This window comes from Neltuma alba, unplaced genomic scaffold (assembly GCF_004799145.2).
Source record: "Neltuma alba isolate B1F8T4 unplaced genomic scaffold, ASM479914v2 tig00013649_pilon, whole genome shotgun sequence".
Classification (NCBI taxonomy): domain Eukaryota; kingdom Viridiplantae; phylum Streptophyta; class Magnoliopsida; order Fabales; family Fabaceae; genus Neltuma; species Neltuma alba.
Window position 1 is genome coordinate 68,281 of NW_021637828.1, and position 15,882 is coordinate 84,162.

Sequence of the window (15,882 nt, forward strand, 5' to 3'; positions counted from 1 at the left end):
ATAAGACAAAAAAAATCTTCAGGTTATATAATCTTTAATCCTTTTAGTTTATTTTCATTTTGATTTTGGTCTTTCAAATTTCAAATCACAGATTTTAGTCTCTCAATAGACAAAATGGTACAAATTTTTATTAAATTCTAATGGTTGATGTTTTAAATAAAAAAAATTTAATGGGCAAAAACCTGTGGTTTGAGACCAAAATGAGAACAAACCTTAGAGATTACAAATTATATTGACCCAAATTCTTTACTTTTTTCTTTTTATATTGGCTGTCTTGTGCAGGTGAAAAATCGATGAATCTACATCTCATTTATAAAATTTTCACTGGTTATCCATTTTACATCATCTCTATTATATTGTCACCAACGAAAAAGAAAATCCTGTTGTAAAAATATTGTTTCAGGAAAATTATTATGAGATCACAAGAAAATAATATAATTATGAAAAAGTGCTAATAATAAGTGAGTAGTATGAACTTATTATTATTTATTATATTGAATGTATTTTTTATAATTATATTCCTTTAAACATGTTGTAATTTTTTGATATTATTCCTTTTTTTTTATCTAAACATGTTCTTTTATTGCTTAAAATGTTGTCGGTTACTAAAGCCAGATATTCTCAAAACTACTATTGTTTTGCATGCGCTAAAAGGAGGAAGGGGCTAACTGTTGTGAGCACGTTGGAGAGACGGGATTAGGGTTCATTTCTAGGGCACTCCATAAGCTTCTGATGAACCCAATAATAAGCATCCAAAGATAAGGACTTGAAGTGGCCATGGCGGATTGGTCTCCCGATTTCCTATATGCACAACAACCTTTGACAATAAAATTAACATCAACCGCATTTTACAGTGGATTGAGATGTGGATAAAATCTGATTAATGACATCATAAACTCATATGACGGAGCTCACTTGACAAGCTAAATTTAGGGTTAAGAGCTAATAATGGGGTATTAAAAAATTAGTTAAATTGGTTATTTGTAATAAATAAGTATTGACTTTTCTAAATTATTCTTTTTGATATATGCATTGTAATCCCTTGCTGAGAACCATTTACAATCAATAGAGGCGTTTTTAAGGGGGGAAAAATACAAATTTAAAAGATAAAATGAATTTATGTTCTATATTTAAGACTGAATCCGACCCATCCATTAGCTAAGAATACAGGTAATATACTACTTCTGGTCTTTGATATAAGAGCTAGTTGACTAATTTGAGTGGATTAAAAAAATTAGTTATGTTAGTTATTTGTAATAAATAAATGTCGTTTTTCTTAAAATATCTTTGCTAGTCAAGTGTATTGGCTAGAATTACTATTATTGCAAGGATTACTTTATAAAAAAATAAATATAAAAGACAAAGTAGATTAGAATCTTATATTTAAAACAAAATAAAAATCAAACGAGTTCTTATATTAATGATCAGAGGGAGTATAAGAAATATGTGTAAGAATCTTGACAAAAAAAAAACACTTTTATATTTTGTAAGATAAAATTCTTCTTATATTTTTAACTCATATTTAGTTGGGGTTGTGAGAATTATCCATTTATCATGTTTTTGGATGGGATGGTGGCGACATTGTGGCCAGACGATGCTTAAACGTGGAGGATTCTGGAACATAGCTAACAGGGTTTAAGATAGAGCAGGCGGGGCTTAAGATCTTTTGTTGTTTCCTATTACGATGCTCTGTTCATTTTTCTTTTATGTTTCTTTCATATGATTTGCCTTGTTTTGTTTCTGCAGATGACAACGTTACGCTGTTTCCTGTGAAGGTCCTTCTGGATGATTTGAGTTTGGAATTTCTTGTGTCTTCCGCTCACTGATCTGGCTTCCCTCGTCATGGATAGCTTCTGCAGAGAAGCAAATTTTGGAAAATAATCTTCTCCTCCTATGCTTCCCTCCAAATATAAGAAATAATTGTTGAGTTTATTTTGATAGTAAATATAACATATTAATTTACTTTCATTTGATTCTTAATAATTTTATATAAAATGATAGAGTCAGTTAAAATTAGTTAGAGGAGTTCTATAATTGTGAAACGTCAAAATTACCCTCAATGGTTAGAGGAGTTTTATAATTAGTTAGAGATACTATGAAATATGCTAGAGTTTCTATATAATTCTTTAGCTACTTAAAGGTTAAGGTGTAAATTTGTTCTGAAAATATTCACTCAGGAGTGTTGGATATCTACAAGTTTTTTTTTTAAATACCAATTTGCCTTAAAAATTTAAAATTGTAACAATTTTACTCCATACCGTTAAAATACTAACATTGACTGTCAAAATAGCCAAATTGATTGTTAAAATTTTTAAATGTTGAGGGCAAAATTATTACGATTTTAAATTTTCAGGACAACTTTGCATCTAAAAATACTTCTAAGCACCTAATGCTCATGAGTAAAAATTTTCAGAATAAATATATACCTTAACCCACTATTTAATGTAAAATCGCCTTTCTCATTAAAAATTTATATAGTAAGAACAGGAAGGAGAGTGATTTGTTTCCCCTCAAACTATTCATATTAATTTTTGCCATCAACTATTCTTATTTATTGATTACGTGTATTATGTTATACGGAATTTTTATTAATGGGAATAATAATTAAAGAGGTAATTTTTTTAAGTATTAATTAAAGGTTTCGCGTCCATGTTCAGGAGCTTTGCGTGGCGAACTGCAATTAGCATGTCACGTGACTGTCTTCATCAATTTTCCGCCTGAAAGAACTCTCACGTGATTGTCTTTCCAACTTGAAAGAAGCAGAAATACGCAATGCCTTATTAGTGGACTTTGAATTCTTTTTTATAAATAACCCATTCCGTAAATCAAAAAATTAATTAAAAATAATAAATAAGTATAAATTGAAAGTTTTTTTCCTCTAAAAAATGCCGATGCTTCACACGCACACAAATATATTTATATATATGATGAATGCTTTTATCGTTAGGCCACGAAACGGTTCGTTTGTTTCTACATTTGTACCACAGTTGTCCTTCATCCCGTAACTACTTCAATTAATAGATAAAGAAATTTGGTCAACCATGTTTATAATTTTATTATTATTTGCTTTTTCTTCAAATATAAAAAGACTAAGATACTTAACATATGGTAGTGAATTTGCAAGGGTGTTTTGGCCGGAGGATTTTGAATTGCAAGTTGCATATTTTATACAAATTTTTGTTTTTTTTACTATGTTTGAAACAATTTGCCGGCCGCTTTAATCAATAACTCAAGAATAATATGTTTTCATTATGAATTGGGGTGAAAAATAATATTATCAAACTACTCTTTATTCTTAATATAAGAACTAATTTAACATTCAATTTAGTCATACATATAAGACCCTAATTCATTTTGTCTCTAGTATTTGTCTATTTCTTAAAAATAGTTCTTGTAGTCATTGCATATGTTAAAAATTTTATCAAATGATAATTCTAATTAATACACATGATTAGCAATAATATTTTAGGAAAGACAACAATTATTTGTCACAAATAACTAACCTAACTAATTTTTTTAAATCTAATTACTCCTCCGGTCCTAATTATAAGACCCAATTGACTTATTTGAGGAGATTAAGGAAGTAAGTTAAGTTGGTTATTTATAATAAATAAGTGTTGTTATTCCTAAAATATCCTTGCTAATTAAGTATATTGGCTAAAACTATCATTATTAGAAGGATTATCTTGGAAAAAAATGCATAAATATAAGAGAGAAAATGGATTGGGTCTTATAATTAGGACCAAATAAAAAGTCAAATTGGGTCTTATAATAAGAACCGGAGGAGTATATTAATCAAACTAATTTTTATATTAAGAACCGGAGGGAGTTTCATCTATGATTGCTCTTGCAAAAAGCAAAGATCAAATAGGAAACAAATTAATTGGAATTGTTCAAATAGATAAAACGGTAAGATCTTTGTAATCTAAATGAAAAGCCAGCGCTTTTCTACCCACGTTTCGATTGAGAGAAAATTAGGATGGAAAGAATACTAAAAAGAAAAACTACAAAAATTAGTAATTTTTTTTTTTAACTATTTGGTAAAGCTTTTTCCTAGTGTTTCCTCCTCCTATTTTCCCCTTACTTTTCCCTGATCCAAACATAGTATTGAGGTTTTCTTAAGCGTGAAGTTATGACTTATGAGTTTAAACAATATGTACAAGGCAGTAAACAATGATGAGTGTATGAGGTATGACCAAAAAAAAAATAGATGCTGTGTGGAGAGGATATTTTTGATATTAAAAAGTAGGAGTTAATCAGGCATCAGTAACCTAATCAAGATGCTTATGTGGCTGATTAGATTAATGAAAGGTCCAATCCCATAAGTTCAATTATTGATTTAAAAATTGCACGCATTGTTATTCTTCTTCCTCTTCTTCCTTTTCTGACATTTGAAAATATTTCTGCTTGTGTCCCCTCCATCTCCAACTTGGCTTGTTTTCCTCATATAATAATAGCCAGCATATATTCTTATCTCTAATATTAAACTACTAATTTTGTCCACCGCGTCAATTTTCTCCATTGCGTATTAGAACTAGGTTTCTAGTTTCGTGCGTCTAGCTAGTGAATATATATATATTTATATAATGGTATCATTTACTTATATTTCTAACTAACTAATGAAAGAGAGAGCAGAAATTAAAGCGTGGAAACAAATAAGGAAGAATTATAATCAGGTCCCATTGCTGTTTCTCAGCCAGTACGAGTGAAGGAAGACTGGAAGAGATCTCTGATTTTTTCTCTTGTCTGGGTAAGCGTTTTTTTTTTTTTTTTTTAAAGGTCAGGCCACTGCAAAACGATTTCATTGGACCAAGTGGAGGGGAATACAAGAAGCTGATTGGTGGAGAGGTGGGAAACGACATGGTTTTGCGTTAGTGGAGGGAAATGGAGAGAATGCCTAAGTGGAGACTGGAGAGGTTCCGCGCCGGGTAGTTGACTGCCTTCCGCCTGTTTCTTCGGATTGATGGAATATTGTACAGTGTGTCTATGGGAGAACCCAGAAAAAAAAAAACTACTGTATTTTTATATTTTTAAATTTTAAATTAATCATATTTACTACACTTGAATACCAATTAATAATATTTAAAAAATAAATGACAACATATTTTCATATTTATTTTTAATTTGAGATTTTGAAATTTTAAAAGTATTTTTTGGATTTTTTTTACTTATTATAATGTCATAATTTCTCCCTCCATTCCTTGTTATAAGAAGTATTATAAGATATATTTAAAAGTTATCTTAAATTTTGTTTATTGATTTCTCATTTTATACTCATTTAATTACTCATATTACTCATATCATTGTATTTAATTCTTACATATTCTCTCTTCTACACGTTATCTTTCATCCATGTAGATGAGGATATTTTTGACAAAAGATTATATTTTTTATACATTTATTGTTTTCAATTAATTTTAACCAACATTTTAAATAACATAATTTAGTTAATTATCTCTTATAATAAAAAACTGGGGAAATATTTCATTAAATTTAAATGATGTAAATTAAATTTCATCAGAAAAATGGCAATCTCAAAAAGATAAAAGCCGGGAATTATGTGGAGGGTACTTGAACCTGAAAAATTAAAATTCCTCCCAGCTGGAGTCCACTTCCATCCACGTCACTCTTTCTCCCTTCCTCTGTTTTTCCCTTTCTGTCTTACCCGTCTGATTAAATTTAATTCAGGCAATATCTATTTAAAATTTTTTAATGAAAAATTATTTCATCATAAATTTTATATAAAAATTCAAAAAATTATAAGAATTAAATTAATTTTGAACCATTTAAATTTTATTTAAATGAAACCCATTCCAATTATTATTGAATATGATTTTTTTTTTTGTTTACAATCTCGAATGCTGCAATTAGCTTTCCTCTGATTTTTCAATTCTTTTAATCTCAATTATTAGATTAAATTTAAAGCACAATAGTTACATCAAATTTTTTATATTTGTTATTGTTGTTTATTATGCACTCCTCCTGCCCTAAAATTAGGACTGGACGAGTACTTAACAACAAGCGTCTTCATCTCCCTTTATATAGGTCTAAGATTAGAATTTCGCATCCAGCTTAGTATTCATTGTCATTAAAAAAATATAAATAATTGAAATTTATTTATTTTTCATAAATTAGAATTAGAATTAGAATTTCTTTAAAATATCAAAATTTAAATTTAAATAATATAAATATGGTATAGTGATTAAGATGACAAGTCAAAGAAAAGGAGAGTGAAAGAAGCTGAAACGGCAGGTAAGCGACCTCCCAACCCGATATAGGCCATACCCCTCTAATCATTACTTAATTAATTAATTAATTAAGAGCTTTAACGCCGCTCATTAATTCCATAATTAACCCTGACGAAATAATTAAGACTTTAATTCAATGCTTAGACCTAGAATGCGCGGGAGAGAGAGTAGGTCTAATTAATGAGTCGCATGGCGCCCACGTCACCGCACTCTTGTTCCAAATTTCAACCCTATTTTTTTCTTAAAAAAATAATAAATATATTTTATTTTATTTTATTTTATTTTGAGCACACAGATATTTCTGCTCTTCAATTTTAAAACCGTGGATTCTGGATCATCGTTGCCCAGTGTTTCTCGCTGTCTCTTACTAAATCCATTCCCAATCTTCTGCTTCCTCCTCTGTTCTCATCGCTTTCCTATTTTTGCCCTCGTAAACCCTATCGTCTTCCCTCTCTCTTCTCATATATGCAAGATGAGAACCTTTAGCCCCTCCACAGGCTTCTTCGCCATGTTGTGTATTCGTCGTACCCCTCTCTCCTGGAAAAGATTCATTCTTTTCGACCTGGGTCTCTCCCATTTCTCCATGTTCCTTCCCTTAATTACCTCCTAGTCTATCCCTTCTTCTTCTCAAATTACGAGTAGCAATTCCTATTACTACTTGTTCTTAACCTTCCGTTCTTCTTCCTCCCTCCGCCGCCCCCGCCACCGCTACCACCATCTCCGCCCCCCTTTTTCCCTTCCCGGCGATATGGCCCGAGTCAACGCGCAGGCCCCGCATCAGAGTCAGAACGAGAACGACTCGCCCCGGAGCATTCTGTTCAACAAGTACGAGATGGGGAGGGTCCTGGGTCAGGGAAACTTCGCCAAGGTGTATTACGCCAGGAACCTTGTGACGAACGAGAGCGTCGCGATTAAGGTCATCAAGAAAGAGAAGCTCAAGAAAGAGAGGCTCGTGAGGCAGATCAAGCTGGAGGTTTCCGTGATGCGATTGGTCCGGCATCCTCACATCGTCGAGCTCAAGGAAGTTATGGCCACAAAAGGAAAGATCTTTCTGGTCATGGAATATGTCAAAGGTGGAGAATTGTTCTCCAAGGTTGCTAAAGGCAGGCTTAAGGAAGATGTCGCGAGAAAATATTTCCAGCAATTGATTAGCGCCATTGATTTCTGTCACAGCCGTGGAGTCACGCATCGTGATCTGAAGCCTGAGAACCTTCTTTTGGACGAGAACGAAGATCTGAAGGTTTCTGATTTTGGGTTGTCGGCACTGCCGGAGCAGCGTCGAGCCGACGGAATGCTCGTGACGCCGTGTGGAACGCCGGCTTACGTGGCGCCGGAGGTGCTGAAGAAGAAAGGGTATGATGGATCCAAAGCTGATATTTGGTCATGTGGTGTGATTCTCTATGCTCTTCTTTCTGGGTATCTGCCATTTCCGGGTGAGAATATTATGAAGATTTACAAGAAGGCATTCAAAGCTGAGTACGAATTACCAGATTGGATTTCACCCGAAGCTAAGAATTTGATCTCTAATCTTCTTGTCGCCGACCCAGAAAAGAGATATTCGATCCCAGATATCATGAAGGACCCATGGTTTCAAATCGGGTTCATGAAACCAATCGCGTTCTCGATAAAGAAGGAACCAGGTTTCGATTTCGACGAGGAGGAGAATGAAATTAAAGAGAAAGAAGGAGGAGAAGCAGTAGTAAGATCAGAAAAACCGTCCCGACCATTTTACAATGCGTTTGAGATAATCTCATCTCTGTCAAATGGGTTTGATCTGAGGAGCTTGTTCGAGACACGAAAGAGGTCTCCGTCGATGTTCCTGTCCAAGCTTTCAGCTCCGACGGTTGTGGCGAAGCTGGAGACGGTGGCGAAGAAGCTGAATTTTAAGATAACAGGGAGGAAGGATTTCAAGGTGAGGATGCAGGGGGAAACAGAGGGAAGGAAGGGGAAGCTGGCCATGACGGTGGAGGTGTTCGAGGTGGCGCCGGAGGTGGCGGTGGTGGAATTGTCCAAGTCATCTGGCGATACGCTCGAGTACATGAAGTTCTGTGAGGATGAAGTGAGGCCTGCACTGAAAGACATAGTCTGGAGCTGGCAAGGAGACAGTACTAACAACAACAACAACAACAACAATAATTCTCAAAATTAAGTTGGTATTTTAAAAAAAAAAAAGATTTCTGGGGGTGTTTTCCTAAGATTCAGTTAGGTTTTTCCACTCTTAGTACTGTGAGATATTTGGAGGTGTATGGTAAAGGTGTCTGAAAATAGTACTGAAAATAACAAGAATTGCAGGGTACGGACAATATCCAAAAGGATCTGGATGTAAAAGTCTCCCTGTCTCCGTTAATGGTGTGTGGTTGTTGATGAATGATGCATGAAGTAGGGTTTGGCTGTTGATTTGATCATCAAGTGGATTTTCAAGGCTGTTTCTTTTGTACATAAGTATTTGAATTGCAAAATACGTACAGATCAAATGGGAACTTGAAGGTCACAGATGAACATGTTTGAAAATGGGTGTGAGAGAATATTCATATTGATTACTGAAGATTATAATTTAAAAAGAGTAACATACTTAATTAATTTTTTAAATATTTTTAAATTAATTATTTAGTTTTTATATTAAAGATTAGAGGTGGTAGTATTGTGAAGATGGTGAATGTTTGAACTTCCAAACTTTTGCTAGGTCCATCATTAGATGAGCTATGAGTGAAATGGAAGCAAATGGGAGACATCATTAAAAAGAGGAAGAAGAGTAAATGGGAGATCACTTTCACCTCCACCGCAGTCTATTGGTAGATTGTGAAACAGAATAGTTCAATAAATCGAATCATATATGTGTGAATCTTTTAGGTAAGATTTGGAAGGAGATGAAAGACACAGCGGGGAGAATATATGCATAATCCAAAATCATGTTTTCACATGAATAACAATCTTCTTTCCTCTCTCAAACCACGTTTTGACACCTCCAATTAAGTGATTGATATAGATGAGCTTTTTAATTACTTGGGGATAATTTTTCTCAACAGAATCTTTTACTTTTAAAGGGCTCAAATCCAAAGTAATTGACATGGGAGAGATCTTAGATTTTTCCCCCAATACAATCAACTTTTAAACATGCATATATAAATATACCAACACCAAATTTTTAACCTTTAACCTACTCCAAACATGACAGTTTGCGTTGTTACTGAGCGAGCAGTAGTGAGGTTTTAGTTGGGAATAAGTTTTCTTAGCAAAATATTTTTCAATTTTGAATGCTCAAATTCTAGATTTCACCTAAAAAATATATACTTTCATAAACTTTGTCCTATAATCAAAATCACATGTTTAGTGAAAAGTGAAAGTTTTGATTGTTAAATTTGCAGGATACAACCAGATACAAAGTTGGAAGGGGAAAAAAACAATTGGAGCATGAAGAAAACGATATGCGTTGAAAAGAAGAGAGAGAAGCAGAGGCCTGGGTGGTTTCTTGGCTTTGGCTCTGTCCAAAACAAAACAAGAGGCTATTGAATTAGTAAACGGGATTCCACTTTAATAAGCTGATGTGGACCAATGGGAGGCACAATATTTGCAATCCTGTAAAACCCTGTTGGTTAGGAGGATATGATATATGAGAATAATGAGAAATTGGTTGAGAGGGAGAAAAGAGAGGGAGTGGATAGGAGAGTTGTATCATCACAGCTCAGAGAAGGGAAAGGCAACAATAATGAGCTGAGTCAGCTCAGAGTCATCTGATTTGTGGAGGTTGGAGGCAAGAGGCTCCTATTCCCTTCAACTTGCACTTCACTTGTCTCAACTTGCTCCTCTTTGATGGTGACCGTTATCAAATTTACTCCCTTTTCTTTTATACTACTTCTATTTTTAATATAAAAACTAGTTACCTAATTTGAGTAAATTAAGAAAACTAGTTAAATTAGTTATTTGTAATAAATAAGTATTGTTTTTCATAAAATATTTTTACTAATCAAATACATTGGCTAAAATTACTATTAAGACTGCCTCAAAAAAATGAATAAATATGAAAGACAAAATATATTAGAATCTTCTATGTATGACTAAAATAAAAGTCAAACGAACTCTTATATTAATAACAGGAGGCCATATATAATTATTCCCACCACCTAATCCTAATTTATTCATCACTACCAACATCTTCTTCATTTGATTCCCCTTTCCTGATTTGTTGATACGCGTTCTCATAACACCTGATTGTAAATATATTATTTTTTGGTAACAACTCATAGTCATATAATGTCCCCCCTCATCAAGATATTAAGCTTGTTTCTTTCTTGATCGGATGAGCATAATAACTTTATTGAATAGTAAATATAGAAGTTAGTTAAGTGATTTATTTTGATTCTAATTATAAGTCTTCAGTTTGTTCTCTTAAATTTACATTTCTTAAACTATTTATATTGACTGCACATGTTAAGGGGATTTTTATTAAGGGTAGTTCCAACACAATTATGGAAATGATTAGACACAGTATTTTAGAAAAATTTTAATACACATTTTTATCAAATAACCAACAAAGTAGGGGAAGAAGATTTTTTTGGTCCAGTTTAGGTTACATCATCAAATTTTTTATATATAAATATATAATTTTACTATTTATTTATTATTGTACATACTTTGTTCTCGTAAGATATATTGCACGTTAAATACAGGCAAAGTTAAAAATTTGTTAAATTTTAAAACACAATCAACAAGATTTATTTATTTATTTATTTATTTTACTTTCGGTTGAAACTAACTTATAAATAAGACTAAATGAATATGTTATGAAACGAAGAGAGTATTCTTTATATATTCCCAAGTCCCGTCATTTATTGTTATCAGACATATTTAATTTTTGCAGCTTCCATGGTTCAATTTACAAAGTATTTTATGCAGTGTTAAGAGTAATTCATGCATTTATTTCCAAACAATGCTTCTAGCAGATAAAAAATTTACTTCAGCATAATTAATTTAACAAAGGGTATATTCGGAAAAGTGAAAATGTTTTAATAATACTACCTCTAGTTTTAATTATAAGACCTCGTCGATAATCTACAAACGAGATCTAATTGTTTTGGGACGCATTGCTGAAAAAGTACTTCGCGTGATTACAAAACAGAAGCAGTAATGCCACATATAAATCAGCATGAACCCGTTTATTGAGAAAACAATAGTTTTCGTGGCGAAAGCAAACATATTCCTTGGCTGTAGTAATTACAACAGACACTGTTGTTGATCTTCTTTAAAGGGGGACCCACTTATTAATCTAATCCTTATAACAAAGTCTTTTTATATAATTATCTAATTAGGTTATACTCGAGTATTATCAGGCTTAATCGAGAACATCTCTCCCGAAAGCATCTTATAAATTCGCAAGGACTTTAAGACTTCAAGCTTAAATGGCTAAAGTTGTTTCTACTAGAATCAATGCCTATTTTGATAACTAATTCTTGTATTAACAATACGGATTTGATCATTTATCTTTGGTTTTTTATTTTTGGGGGTTGTTTCATTTTTTTATAGACATTTTCACGTAAATTGAAATAAAATTTTTTTACTGTAAAATTGCTTTCAAAAAATAATCCTTTTCATGCTATGCCGTTTTATGCTGTTTGGTTGCTGGAAAATACTGTCAGCAAGTTCTAAGGCGCAAATTTTTTTAAACTATTTTCCTGTTAGTTTAAATAAAAACAAGAAATAAAGAAGGTAAAAATAGTCATAATAACTATTGTGTAAAAATATGCTAATATGTTTGTTTTGTTGTTTTAATAAAATTTTAAAATATATTAACAGATATTGTAGTTTTTTAAAATATTAATCAATAAACTTTCGCGTAATTAATTCCTTCATGAACTGTTTAAATGGACGAAAATTTATGTGAAATGGAATGATGTTTGCGTAAATTCCACAAAAGGAATATGGAATTTACTAAATCTTAAATAAAAAATTATTATAGAAATGTGTTGTTATTTACTAGTCAAGTGTATTAAAAACATGTTAACATATAGGAAATAATCCCGATTGGAGTTTTAATAATTTTTAGGTTCATTTTGAGGGATTTTTCCATGATATTTTGTGTTAACCAACCAAATACACCTTATGATAAGATTCCATTCCTTCTCATTTCCAGAACCAATAAATATACATATATTATCAGTATTAATATTAATCAGATTCACGGAACAGACTCAATTTTTTTAAAATAAAAATAAGGATTGGAATCCTATATATAGAATTAGGAGAGCTATTCCTAATTAATTAAGATAATACTAAAATGTAACTCAATAATTGATGTATAAAAATTTCAAATTTATATCTATCATACCAAATCAGGCTTCTTTATGTTATATTTTAATTTGTGAAGGGGTAGCTATATGGGCCTTCATATTCACTCCACTATGAGAATAGGTTGAAAATCTTAATCTAAAAGCTGCCTAATAATACAATTATTAAAAGCAAGTTGCATATCTTTAGTTGCCCCAAAAAGCAAGTGATTACACACACACACACACACACACACACACACACACACACACACCACACACACACGCAGTCACAATCAAATGCTACTGTTTCACATTTCAACCGTAAGTCCACCACAAATTTCAGGGGCCAACTAAAAACACAATAATGATCAATTGAGTAATAGGCTTCATTAAACTAAATTTTTTCAAGATATAACTCATGTTTTCAATTAAATTAATAGAAGTACTCATATTTAAATAGATAAAATTTTAAATATCTTGTATATTCTTGATCTATATTTGAAATATCATGGAAAACACACACACACTATTCTGTATTAGCTTAAATGATGAAATAATATATATATTATTGTGTAAAAGTGTATCAATATATATATTTATTTTTCTGCTAAAAATTAAAACATATCAAAATGTTTTCTAAAATCCTCCAATATTAATTTATCTTTTAATCCTAAGATTAAAGAAGCCATATATGATACATCTAGCAACATATGCATGCAAAGATAAAAGTAAACATTCTTGTATCGTTTCCTTATCAACAACAATATTTTTCATCAAATTTTTTTAAATATATGAAGGTAAAAATTTTTTTAAAGAAACGAAAGTTATTATTTTGGAGTTCATGAATGTCGGTTCTATTAGTAAAAAGGTAACTCGAAGGCATACTTTAATTTTAGTGAGTCCCTAAGGTTCACCTTCGGTTAAAACGCATGTAATTATATATTAACTTATTAAGATGCTTTTATGGTCAGAATACATAAGGGAAATAGGTTTTCTTCTTGTTTTTTTCCCTCTTTTCCTTGTATAAGAAAAACCACATGTAATTAAAATTTAGTTTTTGAAATATTGAAGAAAAAGAATAAAATTATTTTAATTAAAGTACGTAAGACAATTAAAAATATCCAGGAAATAGAGAATTCTGAGGCTTTCGAGAAGAAACAAGGTAGATAAATATGTGAATCATACAGGAGAAAGACAAGGGGAAGGCTCCTACCATGGGAAGCAATTTCCTACATCATTTCCCTTTGTCCTTCAATAATGAACCCCATTGCCATCACCTCAATTCACATGATGATCATATGTGTGTGTGTGTGTGTGGACAATAAAAATCTAATGACTAATGTGGATTGATTAATTACTTGATTGATTTGATCGAAAACTAATGGTTTGTTGTGACTTGAGGCTTGACTAAAAGATACGTTTAAATCAGCTTAAAAGTGATTATTGGATCATTTACTAGCAGTTATCAAAATATTGTTACGTATTACTTGTCTGATGTTAATTTACAAAGCAAACATGTTTTATCATAATAAAACAAATTAAACCTTATTATAACTTTGTTTTGTAATTTAAAAAAATTTCAATTTTATTTTAAATGATAATATGTAGATATCATTTGTACGTTATTGATCTCTTTGGTTGGCCTGGTGCGTTAACATGACCTTTTAGACTGCCTAATTAAGGTTCGTAACTCTCTTTCCTAAAGTTTTTTTTTTTTATATATACTCCTACAGTGCTTTTTATAAAATTCCAAAACTTGAAGTGTTTTGGTCTTTTTTATAAAATTTTGCTTAGGGAGTGTTTAAATTTTAAATGTATTTTTATTAATTTTTTTTCTTTCTCACTCATCTTTTTCTCATATTATATTCATCACTTTCGTCTTTTATTTATTACTACTATTTCTCTCTTATTTGCCTAGCAAATGAGGACGTACTTAAAAGAAGACTTCAATCTTTACATATGTATTATTTTTAGCTAATTTTAAATATTTTTATACTGTGTGATTTGGTTAAAGGAGTCTTCTAAAAAGTATCGGACAAAGTAGCAATAAAGGATTGGTATTTTCAGGAGAAAATTAAAAGAGAAGTGTTCAACAAGGAGGAATGAGCAATAAATGAGGGAGGCACAAATATAGTTTGAAGTAAGACAGATACTTCGTGCTTCCGTGTCTTGTGAAGGGCCTGGTACTTTGGGATAAGATTTAACATAGAAAAAAGTCGGTGGAAAATTTTTAATTTAATTGTGGTGAAAAGATTGATGATGTGAATGCCAATATGTTTTTCCATTGTGATATTTAATTTGATTTTAATCAATTTTTATTTTAATTTAATATAAAGATGAGAGTTTTCTTTTCATTTAAATATTTATTCACTTTTTTCCTCTTCATTTTCTTTCATCCATGAATGATAATATTTTGTCTTTAGTTTTCTCTCTTCATTTTTTCTCTTCTTATTTTCTTATTTTCTAATTTTTCTTCCTATCCAAACAAAGCATAAAGCTTATGAATAGGATTGGAGGGAGTATAAGAGTATTGGCAAATCCTCCATCTCTTTAATAGTCTATCAGAAACACATAATTCAATACCTATATACGATCTCTGCTTTTTAATATGAGAATTAGCTAGATAACTAATTTAAAAATATTAAAAAATTTTTGTTAAGTTGGTTATTTGTAACAAATATGTCTTAACTATATTAGAAGACGAAGAATATTAAAATCTTATATTTGAGATTAAATCTAATTTCTATCCAACTCTTATATTATATTATGAATCAGAGCAAATTTCAAGTATATGTACTATTTGAGAGGAGCTTGACGTTGATAATTGTGGTTTCTTCTTGGAAGGCTGAAGGCTGAGCAGAGCTTGAAATGTTGATTAGGTGTGAGAACAAGAAAAGGAAGGAAGCAAAGCCTCATCAGTGTCAACGTGGAAAGGGCTTAGTGACCCTTTTTTGGCTGATTAGCTACTTTCTCACACGTATCCTCATATCCTTTGTTTCTTCTGTCTCTGAAACACACCTACTCTCTATTTTTCTACATCCCCAACTTATTTCTCGTCTTATGTTTTATCTCTAGAATCATCTTCTTCCTCTCTCTCTCTCTCTCTCTCACACACTAGAATATGAGATTATAATATAAACAGAATCGAAACTGCAACCTCCTATTTACAAGAAAATGTTCATGTTATTGGTTATAATAAAGCTGTGGCGACTCTCGCTTTATACACTGCGACCTCCTATGATTAGGTTTTTCATAGCTATTAATTAGTAGAGAATTCGGAATAATTAGATGTATAAAGGTCCCCACGTATTATTATTGAGGGTCTAAGGGTAAATAAGTTCAACTGTTAATAACTCAAGGGGAGTGACAAA

At 31.5% G+C, this 15,882-nt stretch overlaps 1 protein-coding gene across 1 annotated transcript; it reads left to right on the forward strand.

The window, feature by feature from the left end:
- The first annotated feature begins 6,680 nt into the window (after positions 1 to 6,680).
- Positions 6,681 to 8,685, forward strand: LOC114738678 (CBL-interacting serine/threonine-protein kinase 5-like). Its single transcript, XM_028926735.1, has one exon. It carries the CDS (start codon positions 6,997 to 6,999, stop codon positions 8,395 to 8,397), a length of 1,401 nt encoding a protein of 466 aa, XP_028782568.1. The 5' UTR covers positions 6,681 to 6,996; the 3' UTR covers positions 8,398 to 8,685.
- The last annotated feature ends 7,197 nt before the right edge of the window (positions 8,686 to 15,882 follow it).